Below are 13,268 nucleotides of genomic sequence, written 5' to 3'. Positions count from 1 at the left end.
AACGCGTATTTGCCGCATGCCTACAACACGCCAGGCGCTGCTCAGGCACCGAGGATGCACAGCGAGCAAAACAGACAGAAATCCCTCCCTGCGGGGCGCTCCCACTCTCGGGGCAGTGTGCACTGGGAGGGGGCGACTGCTATTCCCATTTGCAGACGAGGAAACTGAGGCTCAGAGTGACTAAGTAAGTAGCCTGACATCAAATGGCCCCGCCGCAATTCAGTTTCTAATCTAAGGTGGCTTGGGAGCTCACATTTTTGTTCTGAAAACACCACCTTGCATCATTACATGATCCCTCCTGACACCCACAGCTTGGCACAATGAGCGCTGAGCGGGTGAGGGGGGCACAGCATGCGTTTGCACCTTCTGTATGTGCTCCAGATGGAACCCTGCTTTCACCAGCTTGCAAACACATTCAAATTCCTCTACGGTGAACAGGCCTTACGGAAATGGAAAATGATTGCTACCATGTACAGAAATGGGTACACCGTGTTGCTCTCCCTGATTTTTAATTGTCTTGATGTAAAGCAACGGTACAAGGTCTATTCTCTGGAAACAATGGGGAGGATTGTGCCAAAGGACTTTTTATGGCTTTAAAAATAATACCTGGGTGTTACCTTCTGCTATCCATAAATGTGTTGCTTCTGATTAAACTGCACTTGGTGTATAAAACGTGCTTCTTACTAAAACTCGAATGTGTTAACGGTGTTCTGGCAGGACCCCGATAGGGCTCAGGCAGGTGGCAGGTGGCACGTCGTGGCCGGTTCGCCCACAGTGGGTTTGCCTTGGGAATGACAGTACCTCCCCTAAACTCACTAGTTCAGGAAGTGATGCTAGACACTGAGTGTGTCCTACGTGCCTAGACCTGACCTAGGCACGCACCCCCTGTCCCAGAGTCACTCACTAACTGCTCACTGGCCCCAAGTTCCTTTCATTCCTCGACGCGTCTGCTCAGGAGAGAGTTACAGCATTAAGACATGTCCAGCCCCTGGAGCTCAGAGCAGCAAGCTCAGGAAGGAGAGTAATTCACTCAGAGGACAGGAGAGCTCCCCAAAGATGAGACTTCGAGGATCCCATGTGCGGGAAGTCTGTCAGGACGAAGCAACGCAAGGTACAAAATTCGGGTCTGGGAATAACCAGGTGTATTCTCAGGATTTCCATGACTGAGCCGTGATCAATGACTTTTCACATTTAGTCCCAGCATCTCGGACTTTGCAGAGGGTTGAAGTCCAGGCTGCTCTGGACTCAGGTTCTCATCTCTTCAGAGGCAGACTGGCTAATTCTGGGCAGCAAAAGCTCAGTCCGTTTGCCTGATGGCTTGCTCAAGGTCAGGACAGTGTGGCCACTGAGCTCAGAGGTACCTACTGTCCCCACTGTGCCCGCATCACTACCAGCAGCGATCCCATTTTTTTTCTGAGCCCATTAGTAGCCCAGTGTAAACTAAAGACAAAACAATACTGACTTCCTTTGCATCGTATCTCCTTCTTTGATGCCGATTCTCTGCTGTTAACCCTCGGTTTTATTCAGAGGGTAACTTGCAAACTTTTAAATGGAGAAAAAACAAACCAATAAGCAAATGGGGAGAAATGATGGAAGCACAACACAAACAGAAAAGAGAAATCGGAGCAGGAGGCCTGGGGCCACCGGAAGAAATCCGGGTGTCGGGGTGGAAACCACTGACTTCCTGGCTTTTAGATTCAAGGGGTGGGGGCAGGTCTGGATGAAAGGACAGCGGTTTAATGGTTTGGGGAAGAAGTCCCTGTCCCAAAGATCCCTGCTCCAAACCGAGGTGGCCCCCCCAGGTATAACAGTGCACGTATGGAAAGACACCTGGGTAGGGGAGTGTTCAGGGGCAGTTGTATAGAATTGTTAGTGACATTGTAATTCTAAAGATTTCCAAGGCCAAGACCCGGCATCTTCGGGGTCAATAAAAGCTTTGGTGAGCAGTCCTTGCTAGAGGTGGCAGAGGTCTTCGTGCACGGTCCGATGGCCTCATACCTCGCATGGCACCTTCCTGCCACCTCCCTGGGCTCAGACGCCGAGCGAGAGCGGCTGCTGGGCCTGGGCGCCCAGGACACTTGATAAAGGCCTTTATCAAGCGCTGGCAGGCTTTTCTCACCACGCCCGGGCCTGAGGAGTGCACAGTGTGCCGGCCAGCACACACCGTAGCCTCCGCCTCTTTGTCCCCGCAGCCCCTCCCAGCTCAGGGCTGAGAAAAAGAAACACATTTCCATAAGCCCTGAATGGCCCTGTGGACGCGTGAGTGGCAGGTCCGCCACACCTCTCCCGGGTTCCTCACTGAGACGGCCTGACTGCTCTGCTCGCAGGTGCAAGCCCGCCAACCAGGGGGAGAATTAAGTTTTTAAATGGACTGGAGGACAAAGGTGTAGTTTTGCCAACTGTTAAGCAGAGAACAAATGTAATACTATATCCCAATAGCTTGGCCTAATGCAAAAGCCTTCTCCTTATCCCAGTGCCACTGGCAACCCTGGGTAACTGTCCCGGTCCCTTATTAATGGCACTAATCAAAGCACCAGTGTTGGGGGAACCTAAGTGAGTGACAGCATTTAAGATGTTTTAAGCCTCTCATTATTCCCAATGCACCAGTAAACATGCAAATTACCGTTTGCAGAATGCAGGGAAATACGCAGTTCTGCTAAGCCCCCTTCCACGTAGCTTTTTTTTAAACCCCAGCAAACACAAAACGGAAAAAGGCTCTGGTGGGGTTTCAGATAAGACTCCATTTTACGCGTTTTCGGTAACAGATTGACATGTTTTGGTACAGCACATGGGCTCCTGCCTCCTAGAGATGCTGGGAGCCGTCCCAGTGTGACCACAGCTGGCATTTCCTGACCCTGTGCAAGGCCCACCTCGCCCATGCGCCATGCGCCCCTCAGACTACAAGGAGAAGCATCATCTCACAGAGTCGCCTGGATGCAAAGACTGGCAAACAGGAAGGAGGGAACGGACGGCGAGGGGCCACAATATGCCTTTCATTGTCATTTCCCTTAAGCATTTTTAAACTTCACCCCCGGAAGAGGCAGGCAGAAATACACGGCACCAGGGTGTCTTCCGAACTTGGGAGGTTTGCTTCTCATGGTAAATAAATGCTTAGCAAGCCAGTTTCCCCTTTGTTTTGTTGTTTTGTTTTCTGTAACTCCTCACCAGAGGATATTTTTTCCATTGATTTTTTAGAGAGACTGCAAGGGAGGGAGGGAGGGGGGAGAAAGAGAGAGGGCTAGAAAGAGAAAAAGAGAAAGAAACATCAATGTGAGCGAGACACATGGATTGGTTGCCTCCCACACTCTCTCTGACCTGGGCTGGGGATCGAACCTGCAAACACAGGTACATGCTCTTGACAGGGACTAGAACCTGAGACGCTTTGGTGCAAAGGACGATGCTCAAACCACTGAGCAACGCAGGCCAGGGCCCCTTTGTTTTTAAATAAAGAACGGTTTCCTCCTTAGGATGCTTGTGAACTTGCGCAGCAACACTGAAAAATAATGCTACAGAAACTTACAGCCCTGTTGTTAGGCTTTGCCTGGGGAGCCCAACTCCAGAGAACCTATCAGCTGGGCAGAGGCGCATCTATTTCTTTCCTCGTGCGGAGACAGTGTTATGTGATCGTGATGAGAAAACAAATCACAGGCTGTCACCACGCTTGTTCTCTCATCTCGGACACTACCCAGGGGTCTAAGCAGAAAACAAAAGTTCAGTCAAATTCTGCTGCATTGCAAAATCAAACACTTGAATATATATATATTTTAGATATTTTTAAAAAGCTACATCCTGTAACCAAAGCAACAGTGACAATATAATTGTAAGTGGACCAATGCACCACGCAGGCAATTTTATATTGTTACTGGATTTTAAATGAATGAGAAACAGAATAGAACTCAAAAGACAGGGGAGTTAGGGGGCAAGAAAAACAGTGACACAGGAGGGCGAGGACTGTGGGCTTAAGCCGGCTCCAAAATCGGCAGTCTCCACTGGTCCTTCTTCTGGTTTATTACGCCCCCGTTCTTGGGAAAAGAGAAGATACCCACTAAAGAAGAGGTGGAGACCAGGATGGGAGGGGCAGGAAGGGAGAGGTGAGAGGTAGAAGGAAGAAACCAAAAACTTTTAGCCCTGGTCTAAGCCCCAGATCTTCCCGAGCTAAGGTGAAGCCAGACAGGACGCTTTTCGTTACAGACTGCCGGGAGCCGGTCCATCCTTGCTGTTTCAAGGGACCTGGCATATATGGCATACGGTTCTTAATATGTTTGCTCACCTTCTTGGCGCTGTGTTTTAACCAAGGTCACCTCTCCGAGAAAGGTTGAATCCCCAGGTAGGGATTTTCCCCTGAAGTTAGGGAGGGAATAAAACCCCTCAACTAAGTGCCAGGCGGGTAATTAATCCCTTTAACTACGAACAATCATGCTTAAACTACATAATCTTTTCTCCCTGGAATGGAGATAAGAAACGCCCTAACCTTTGTAATAGAGATTGATAGGATTGAATCAACTGGTATAAATACAGTTGTAACAAGACAGAAACACTCAGAACTAAGAAGACAGAACTCAGAACTCAGAACTTAGAACAGAATCAAGAAGACAGAACCTACACAGAGCCTAGAGACAGAAGAACTTCGCTGGAGAGAGCATGCCGGAGGATCCTGGAGAGGGACTGGCCTCGGAGCCTAGAGACAGAGCCTAGCGGGAGAACATGGCAAGGGATCCTGGACTGAACCTGACTACAGAGATTGGCAGGAGAACCTGACTGGAACCTGGACACTGAACCTGACTGGAGAGCCTGGACAGAACCTGGCTGGAGAACCTAGCGAGGGAACATGGCTACAGAACCTCGATGGAGATCCGAAGCAGAACCTCTCTGGAGATCCGGGCTAGAGATCCTGGCTAGGTTGCTGATCAACTGAACACTGTCTCCGTGTCCTTCCTTCTTCGCCGACTCCGTCCACGCCTTTGGGGACCCCTGGACCCGCTGGGGTTGGACCCCGGCATCTGGTGCCCGAACAGGGACCCCTAGGTAAGCGCCCCGCACTCGGGACGGATCGGACTCCACCGTAGGAAGAGGGTGGATAGTCTTCGCCGACTCCGTCCACACCTTTGGGAACCCCTGGAACAGGATTCCCTTAGGTAAGCCCCCCCATTGAGAACCCCACACTCGGGACGGATAGGACTCCACCATAGGAAGAGGGTGGATAGTCTTCGCCGACTCCGTCCACACCTTTGGGAATCCCTGGAACAGGATTCCCTTAGGTAAGCCCCCCCCCCCCTTGAAAACCCCCACACTCGGGACGGATAGGACTCCACCAGGGTGCTACAGACCCCCCTATAGAGGATAAATAGGGTAAGAAGGTGGATAGTACAGAACTTAGATTGAGAAGATGTGCCATACTGAGTCCAAAGAAAGAAGACTCTGTATTGATCTTTAGATTAAGAAGATGTGCCATACTGAGTCTAAAGAAAAAAGACTCCGTATTGATCTTTTAACATATATGCTTGTTAGCAGAGGAATTAAGGTTACTCCCAGTCAGACAGAACGTTTTATACAAGAAATACGTCCATGCTTTTCTGAGGAAGGAAAGGTGCCGGAAAGGTAAATGTAGAGGCATGGGAGAAGGTAGGCCCAAGGAGCCTTATCCTTAACCCCACTGCAGCCTTTCCACCCCGGGAAAGTGCAGGATTGGCAAGCTCTCCCTGGGGTGATAGATCAGGACTCAGGTAATAGCAGAAAGCACCAATCCTACTCTTAAAATGGATACAAGAGAGTGTTTCAGGTTTTTCTTTTTAATGCTTGCTTTTAAAAAATAAAAAAGGGGGAATTTGCCGGGAGCCGGTCCAGACTTGCTGTTTCAAGGGACCTGGCATATATGGCATACTGTTCTTAATACGTTTGCTCACCTTCTTGGCGCTGTGTTTTAACCAAGGTCACCTCTCCGAGAAAGGTTGAATCCCCAGGTAGGGATTTTCCCCTGAAGTTAGGGAGGGAATAAAACCCCTCAACTAAGTGCCAGGCGGGTAATTAATCCCTTTAACTACGAACAATCATGCTTAAACTACATAATCTTTTCTCCCTGGAATGGAGATAAGAAACGCCCTAACCTTTGTAATAGAGATTGATAGGATTGAATCAACTGGTATAAATACAGTTGTAACAAGACAGAAACACTCAGAACTAAGAAGACAGAACTCAGAACTCAGAAGTTAGAACAGAATCAAGAAGACAGAACCTACACGGAGCCTAGAGACAGAAGAACTTCGCTGGAGAGAGCATGCCGGAGGATCCTGGAGAGGGACTGGCCTCGGAGCCTAGAGACAGAGCCTGGCGAGAGAGCATGGCAGGGGATCCTGGACTGAACCTGACTGCGGAGTTTGGCAGGAGCGCCTGACTAGAACCTGGTGACTGGACCTGCCTGGAGAGCCTGGACGGAACCTGGCTGGAGATCCTACCCAGAACTTGGCTGGAGATCCGGGCTAGAGATCCTGGCTAGGTTGCTGATCAACTGAACGCTGTCTCCGTGTCCTTCCTTCTTCGCCAACTCCGTCCACACCTTTGGGGACCCCTGGACCCGCTGGGGTTGGACCCCGGCAACAGACCATCAGACATGTCACACAAAGATTACATATATTAATCAAAGACTGCACGTAGTAATCTGCCATGCTGGTCCATAGCATGGATGTTTACAGTCCTGAGCACTGGTTATGAAGAGGGTTAGCTCCACTTCTGAGCTCTATTTACACAGATGTTTGCATGCATCTATTCATTCATTCATTCATTCATTCATTCATTTGGTCAATGAGCGGAGTGCTTGTTGTGAGCCAGGTGCTAGGAACCGAAAGACTACAACCCATAAAATGCGGACTCCAGTCCAATAAACAGAATTAAAAACTGATGCGTGCTGTGAGGAGGGTGTGCATGTACGTTATACATTCCAGTGTGGTTGTGAGGAAGTGATGCTGCAGGGAAGTGACACCTGAGCAGAGCTGAGCAGAAAGGGTTTCCAGGCAAACAGCACAGCTATGCTCACGCCTCAGAGTAGAAGACACGAGGACAGAGCACAGTGCGAGGTCTGACAGGCAGGCAGGGGCCAGATCGTGTGGGTGGAACGGGCGACTGTCTCGAGGGGGATGGGGAGTCCTTGAAAAGGGATGCAGAGAGGCACATGGCCTAATGCAAGGTCCCTGGCTGCTGAGCCCAGGGAGGCTGGAAGAAGCCAGCCGTCTCGTAGGACAGGTGTTGGCAAACTTTTCCCATGAAGGGCCAGACAATAAATATTGTAGGCATTGTGTGCTAAGAGGAGAAATCATGGATTTTATGTAAGTACTTTACAAAGTTCCATAAAATTTTTATTGATGAAACAAAAAATAGAATAACAATTAATAATAATAATAATAATAATCATTGAGTACAATTTTAACACTATAGGTTGCGTATAGACAAAAACGGAATTTTTTTGTTGTTGTTGGGAGGAATAACAAGTTGTTTAATTGGTGTTCTGCTATGGCAGCATAAAAGCAGCCATAGACAATATGTAAATGAGTGAGCATGGCTGAGGTCCAATAAAGCTTTACTCATGAACCGAAATTTGAGTTTCATATAATTTCATATGTCACAAAGTATTATTTTTATTTCAACCATTTGGAAATGTGAAAACTATCCTTAGCTTGCAGGCTACACAAACACTGGACCATGGACTTAAATGTCTTTCAAGAAAAAGAATTCCCTAATAAAATTTTATCAGAATTAAAAATTCTCTTCTGATCTCTGCTATTACATATATTACATAGCTAATTTCATTGTGTTTTTAATCCACCACTCCATGTCTACTTTCCATAATTGGCATAGTTATAAATATAATTTTTAATTACCACTATGGCATAATGCAATTTTTAATTACCAGCATGACCTACCACATTTCACATAGTGCTCATAAGATTGAATTTTTCACTAGAATAAATGGCATTGCACATCCTTGGATAAATTCCCTTTGGTTCCTTTAGGGTTAATCTTTGTATCAGCCTCAAAAATAAAACGACTGGATTTCCAGGGGAAAAGTATGATACGCTCAAGACCACTGTTTTCTGCCAGAGAACACTCCAGAAAGGTTCATTGAACACTGAGTTCCAGGTATTTGTGTGTCACCAGCAAAGTTTTAAAAAAGGGCTTATTTCCCCAAATCCCCAATAATGAAGGTTTTGATAAGTTTACTTATTCTGGCGAAGTTTACGGGTGGATTGTGGTGTTTGAAGTGATTATAAGTTGCATTTCTTGGTGCTAGCCAGTCTGTGCAAGATCCCTATGACAGTTCCATGTATGTTTCCTTTACTTACAAACTGTCCATCTCCTTTATCCCTTGTGCGGTCAAGTTCAGCAGTGGAACTTTCAACTGACTCCTACACTTTCTATACCCTGGTCAGAGAGCTTTCATATGGAATTCATCTATGTGATTTCTTTCCATTCTTTTCCAGGGCAAGGGCCAAGTTTCAGGCAGGTCTAGGTCCGTGGTAATTCAGATACGGAGGGTGTGCAAAGGTAACTTCATAGGGGGTGTCCAGGCACACTCGTGCTCTCCTGATAGCCTGTGGCCATGCATTGGGGACCTCCTAACCAACACTGCCATAGTCACGTCATCCGCACACCTGAGGTCACGTCATCCACACCTGGGGGGCGGAATGCATAGTGGGGGAGGATGGCAGGTGAGGCTAATTCCCGGCTCAGCCCTGCCCCTGCGTGCCGTATCGCCATGGCATCCGAATCTTCCATCTCCCACTGAGAGCAGGAGCCATCTGTTGCTAAGCACCCTACAGGGCACAGAAGAGCCCTCCACGACAGAAAGGATCTGGCCCCAAATGTCAGTGGTGCCAACGCTGAGAATTCCTGTTCTCAGACTAAACCACCACCCTCTCCGTGCCTCTCCTACCCTACGCCCAGCCCAAACTATTAAACTAAGAGAGAGCATCCGGCAACACAGATGAAATGGCCTGGCGTGGAGAGGGACATTTCATTTAGAGATTTCTATTTCGTTGTGGCATTTCGTAGGACACTTCCCTGACGTGGGCCCGGCACCACGCAACCGAAGCCCGAGCTATCGTTACCACCAGCCAAATACACACTGGAACCTGACTTTGCGGCACGCCTCACTGGCTGCACCCTTCAGAGGTTTCCAGTGAGAGCGAAGAGCCGATTAGGGAGACCCAGGAAGCCGGCATGGAGCAGCAGGAATCAGGAGAAATTACCTAGAGGTCTGTAGACAGAGACACTGAGGTTGAGGGTCGGGGTGGCCCAGGACTAGGTAGAGAAAGACCTGGCCAGCCTCTTTGGGAATCAGACCCTGGAGCTGCCAGGACCTGAGATGCCACCTGTCACAGGGGAGATCAGTGGTGGCTGGTTCCGAACATGTAAAACCTTCCGCTCAAGTGTATTCAAAGCAGCTTATGCAGGACAGTCAATGAGACAGAAAAACAGGCCTTACCGGGGGTGCTGATGGCGGGGGAGGGGGAGGAGCTCCCAGAGGCGGGGGAGGTGGAGGTAGAGGAGGAGGTGGAGGTGGCGGTGGCACTGGCATATGTCACGGCGTTGGTGTCTCTTGCTTGTGAATGGTCCCAAGAGAATGGCTTCTGCTCTGAAAAGGAGAGAAGAGAGTTTTAAACGCGAACGTCTTTATTCATGCACAGGTACTTCATGTCATGCAGACATACAGATATTATGGCTTCTTCCTTTCTTCCTTTCTCTCTTTCTTTCTTTCAATAAATACGGAGTGTCTATTGTGAGGCAGGCATTGTGCCCAGTGCTGGAGACTGAAAGAGCAGCCAGATTCTGGAGAGAATTGGGTGACGGAACTGATAAAATGCAGCTATTTCTGTATCAAAATTAATAGAATACATAAATAGCAATACCTCATTCCATGATCTTTCCAAATAACGGATTTCTACCTCCTTCGCATTACACTTTTAGTTTTATCATTTCTGACGCATTTAAAAAAATATTCTGCACACGTTCCCCGTCCCCTAAGCAGAGCGCACGAATGAAATGTAACCTTTTCTGCAGGTCGCGGGCGCCACATTACTCATGGTACCAGCCTCGAGCAGGGCCCTAAAGGGAATCACTCATTCTCCTGCTCCCTCCTCTCCCGGCAGCTCTTACTGTATTGCTGTCCCTCTGTGGCTTCTATACAATCAACTGGGTGCGAGCAGGCCCCTTTCTGCAAAAGCATCATAACTGGTTTGCTACATAGAGGGCTTCTTGCCGCCATTCTGCAAACACACTTATGTTTCAAACAGTTCATATTGTAAGACACCTGAGCTCCTATAAGTGTGTGTGCGTGTGCATGTGTGTGTGTGTGTGTGCGCGCGCGCCCTAGAATCCGTATCAAGGCACGTGGCAAAGGCTTAAAACCCACACTGAAGGCAAGTCCCACAGTTTACAGGAAGGAGGAAAACCTATGTGAGACTCTAAACACAATTAAAGCACGAACAGAAATACACATCAGACCTGCACAGGGGTAAATTTGTGTTTTGTGGTTTTTCTTGTTTGTTTGTTTTGTTTTTGTCTCTGTAGTCACTGGAAGGTCAGAACAAGGCCTGTGCCTGCTTCTTCAACTTTGAAGCCCTCTGGCACCTGTATTATTCCATGCTAATACTTTTATCTCCTCGCAGTAAAGAGCAGTTATGTAACACGGTGCCTGATTTTTAGCAGGGGCTACCGTTTTGCTTATGTAGTACATGTTAGTTCTGTTTGGCTGCTATGTGACAATGGTCACATTAATTTCCACGATAATATTCTAAGGTCAGAACCACCTTGTTTTCAGCAGGGTTAAGACTTCCCCTAAAATTGTACAAAATTTAAAAAATATATGTAATTTAAAGTTCATCTTTCTTTTGTGGAAAAAGTCCATGATAGTTTCATAAGAGTCCCAAAGATGTGCATGAGCTGATCACTGTGGGCGACCAAAGTTTTCTTAGGAAGTGTCCCCCCCAAAATTACTAAAGCCAGATAATTACTGTGCCACTGCCTCTTCCCTCGACAGTAACACCAGGACAGAAAGACCGGAAAAACAATACTCATCAGAGTCCCCAACATGAAACTACAGTGAACTTGGGCAGAGATCCCAGAGGGTAGCAGGTACTTCTTCCTGGTGGCGTCGGTGATGTGTTTAGTACACAACCTAAAACACTCAGTAATGCAGGGTCAGACCAAGCCGGCATTTTACTGGCTGAACGCTGAAGCAAGTTGGATGTTGAGCCCGCAATTTAGTTGGAACAAAAGTAAATGATCAGTTATTTGTATTTTAACCCTTTCTTTCATAGAAGGCACTGGGCACATTCTTTATGTGATCCTTTATTCAGTGGCAAAAGGAACGGCAGCCAACAATGTATAGTAGGTATTGAAAGGTTGGCTGAAGTATTAATAGAACAAGAGAAAATATGCAGAGAGGATTCCATCTTTTATCCAAGACAGATGAGAAGACAAAGGCTTGTTTCCCTTGGTGATGAACTGGAAAGAGATTAAAAGAGGAACTTTGAAAAGGTAAATGTTTCTTACCTACGGGTTTCGCCATTTATCTAAGGAAAAATGGCCATAGGTATAACCTTAGGAGAACTGTGGCTGAGCTGTTCACGGAACCCCGGAGCACTCAGCTAGGTACTATTTCCCAGCCTCCTTTGCAGTTAATTGTGACCAGGTGACTGACCTCTGGCCAATAGAAAGAAGGCAGAGTGATGCGCTCCACCTGGAAGCTGGTCCATAAAGACCTACCTACAACTCTCTCTTTCCCCATCCAAAAGATGTCAAGAATCTGGGTTCCTGACTCACTTTTAAACACCGGATTAGACTTTAAATACCTAGAAAATAAACTTCTGTGTTAAACTACAGATTGACGTTAATTTGTTATAGCCACTCATTTTTAACCTGCCTAACACAGGAACTAAGTGGGTTATAGTGAATTCTCATCATTTGCGGGAGGTAGGTTTTATAAAGTTGTCATAATCGCTGAGTTAACAAACCCTGAACCACTGCTCCTAGGAGGTACACAGGGTTAGGTTCCTGTGGACAAACATTTACAAGATTTTTGTCACCGCATTAAATTATAATCTTATTTCACGTGTGTTCCTGCTTCCAGAGACCTTATAGATAGGTATATGCTGTTGTTACATGAACATTCATGCCAACAGCACTGTCCCTCATGATGGAATGAAGCTTACCTCTCACACACATGGTCTCCATCAGGCAAACCGCAGCCTCCCTCCACTCAAGAGCACTGGATGGAACCTGGACATTACGCTTGGAGGGCCATTTAAAACAGTGCAACCACCACCAATAAGCACCCACATTTGAACAGTGTGGCACTAAACAGAATGTGTAAAAGACACTAGTTTACTGCATGGGAGCTGCAACAAGGAGGCGGGGGTCGCCGTGTGGGACCTCAGCTGCCATGTCTGCACCAGGGCACGCGAGCTTCCCCCACTTTGCACACGTCTCCCACTGACCGTGAAGGCGCCTGTGAGTACTGACTTCGAGGCGACAAGTACAGTTCAGCGAGTGGGCGATGAGCAAACTATGGAGTCCGTGAACAATGGCATCGACTGTGTAATTCTTGAACCCCCTCCGTGTGCTCAGCACTGGATCAGGCCCTAATAATCCACTGTTCTGGTTAATCCTCTCAGCAACTCCCTGGTAGACGCCGGCATTTCCATAGGAGAGACCACGCGATGCGTGTAGTTTCTACCAACTTTCTTAAAGCGCACCCGAGCTGAGTTAAAGCCCTAGCCTTTCAGATTCCCAAACCTCATTTCTTGCTTTACTCACTTGGTATCATTCAGGCCATCTTACTTCTCTGCTTCCATTTTGCAAAGATTTAAAAATCGTTTTGAGACCCTCCAAGTGACAGGGACCTCATCCAGGTGAGTGTAATTCTGCCACTCACGTCCCCTAAGCTAAGCATCCTTGCTGCCCACCTCGTTTATCCTCAGAAATCTGAGAATGGTTAGGTACCACTGGGCTTCCCTCTTGCTGAAATCACAGGAGTGATTTTTCAAACGCTGAGATGAAAGAGTATTTTTATATGTGGCACTTGATGGCTGCGAAGGCTCTTTCCTGACAGGGATAGTAATTAAGCAATTAGGGAGGGAAGAGTTTGTTCAAACCTAACAGTCTGGAAGCATGCAGAGTGCCAGGAAGTCGCAGGCTGCACCCAGGCGCTCTCCGATGCCCTGTGCTCTCCCAACACATTGGAAAAATGCTATTTTTCTCCATAATGCATGAAAAAG

General features: G+C 47.6%; 1 protein-coding gene across 3 annotated transcripts in view; it reads right to left on the bottom strand.

Moving 5' to 3' along the window:
• The window catches only part of WIPF3 (WAS/WASL interacting protein family member 3), a 64,714-nt gene that overhangs the window by 36,487 nt on the left and 14,959 nt on the right, over window positions 1–13,268 (bottom strand). For 2 of the 3 annotated variants that reach the window (XM_059712672.1, XM_059712674.1), the window contains exon 2: window positions 9,476–9,625. In XM_059712672.1, coding sequence (XP_059568655.1) covers window positions 9,476–9,568 — 93 coding nt within the window. In that variant the 5' untranslated portion in view covers window positions 9,569–9,625. The remainder of the gene's footprint in view (window positions 1–9,475; window positions 9,626–13,268) is intronic. The other variant, XM_059712673.1, reaches the window with a different exon arrangement.

This window comes from Myotis daubentonii, chromosome 10, assembly GCF_963259705.1.
Source record: "Myotis daubentonii chromosome 10, mMyoDau2.1, whole genome shotgun sequence".
Lineage (NCBI taxonomy): Eukaryota > Metazoa > Chordata > Mammalia > Chiroptera > Vespertilionidae > Myotis > Myotis daubentonii.
Note: the sequence above shows the minus strand (reverse complement) of the source record. Positions and strands in the feature narration are given on the sequence as shown.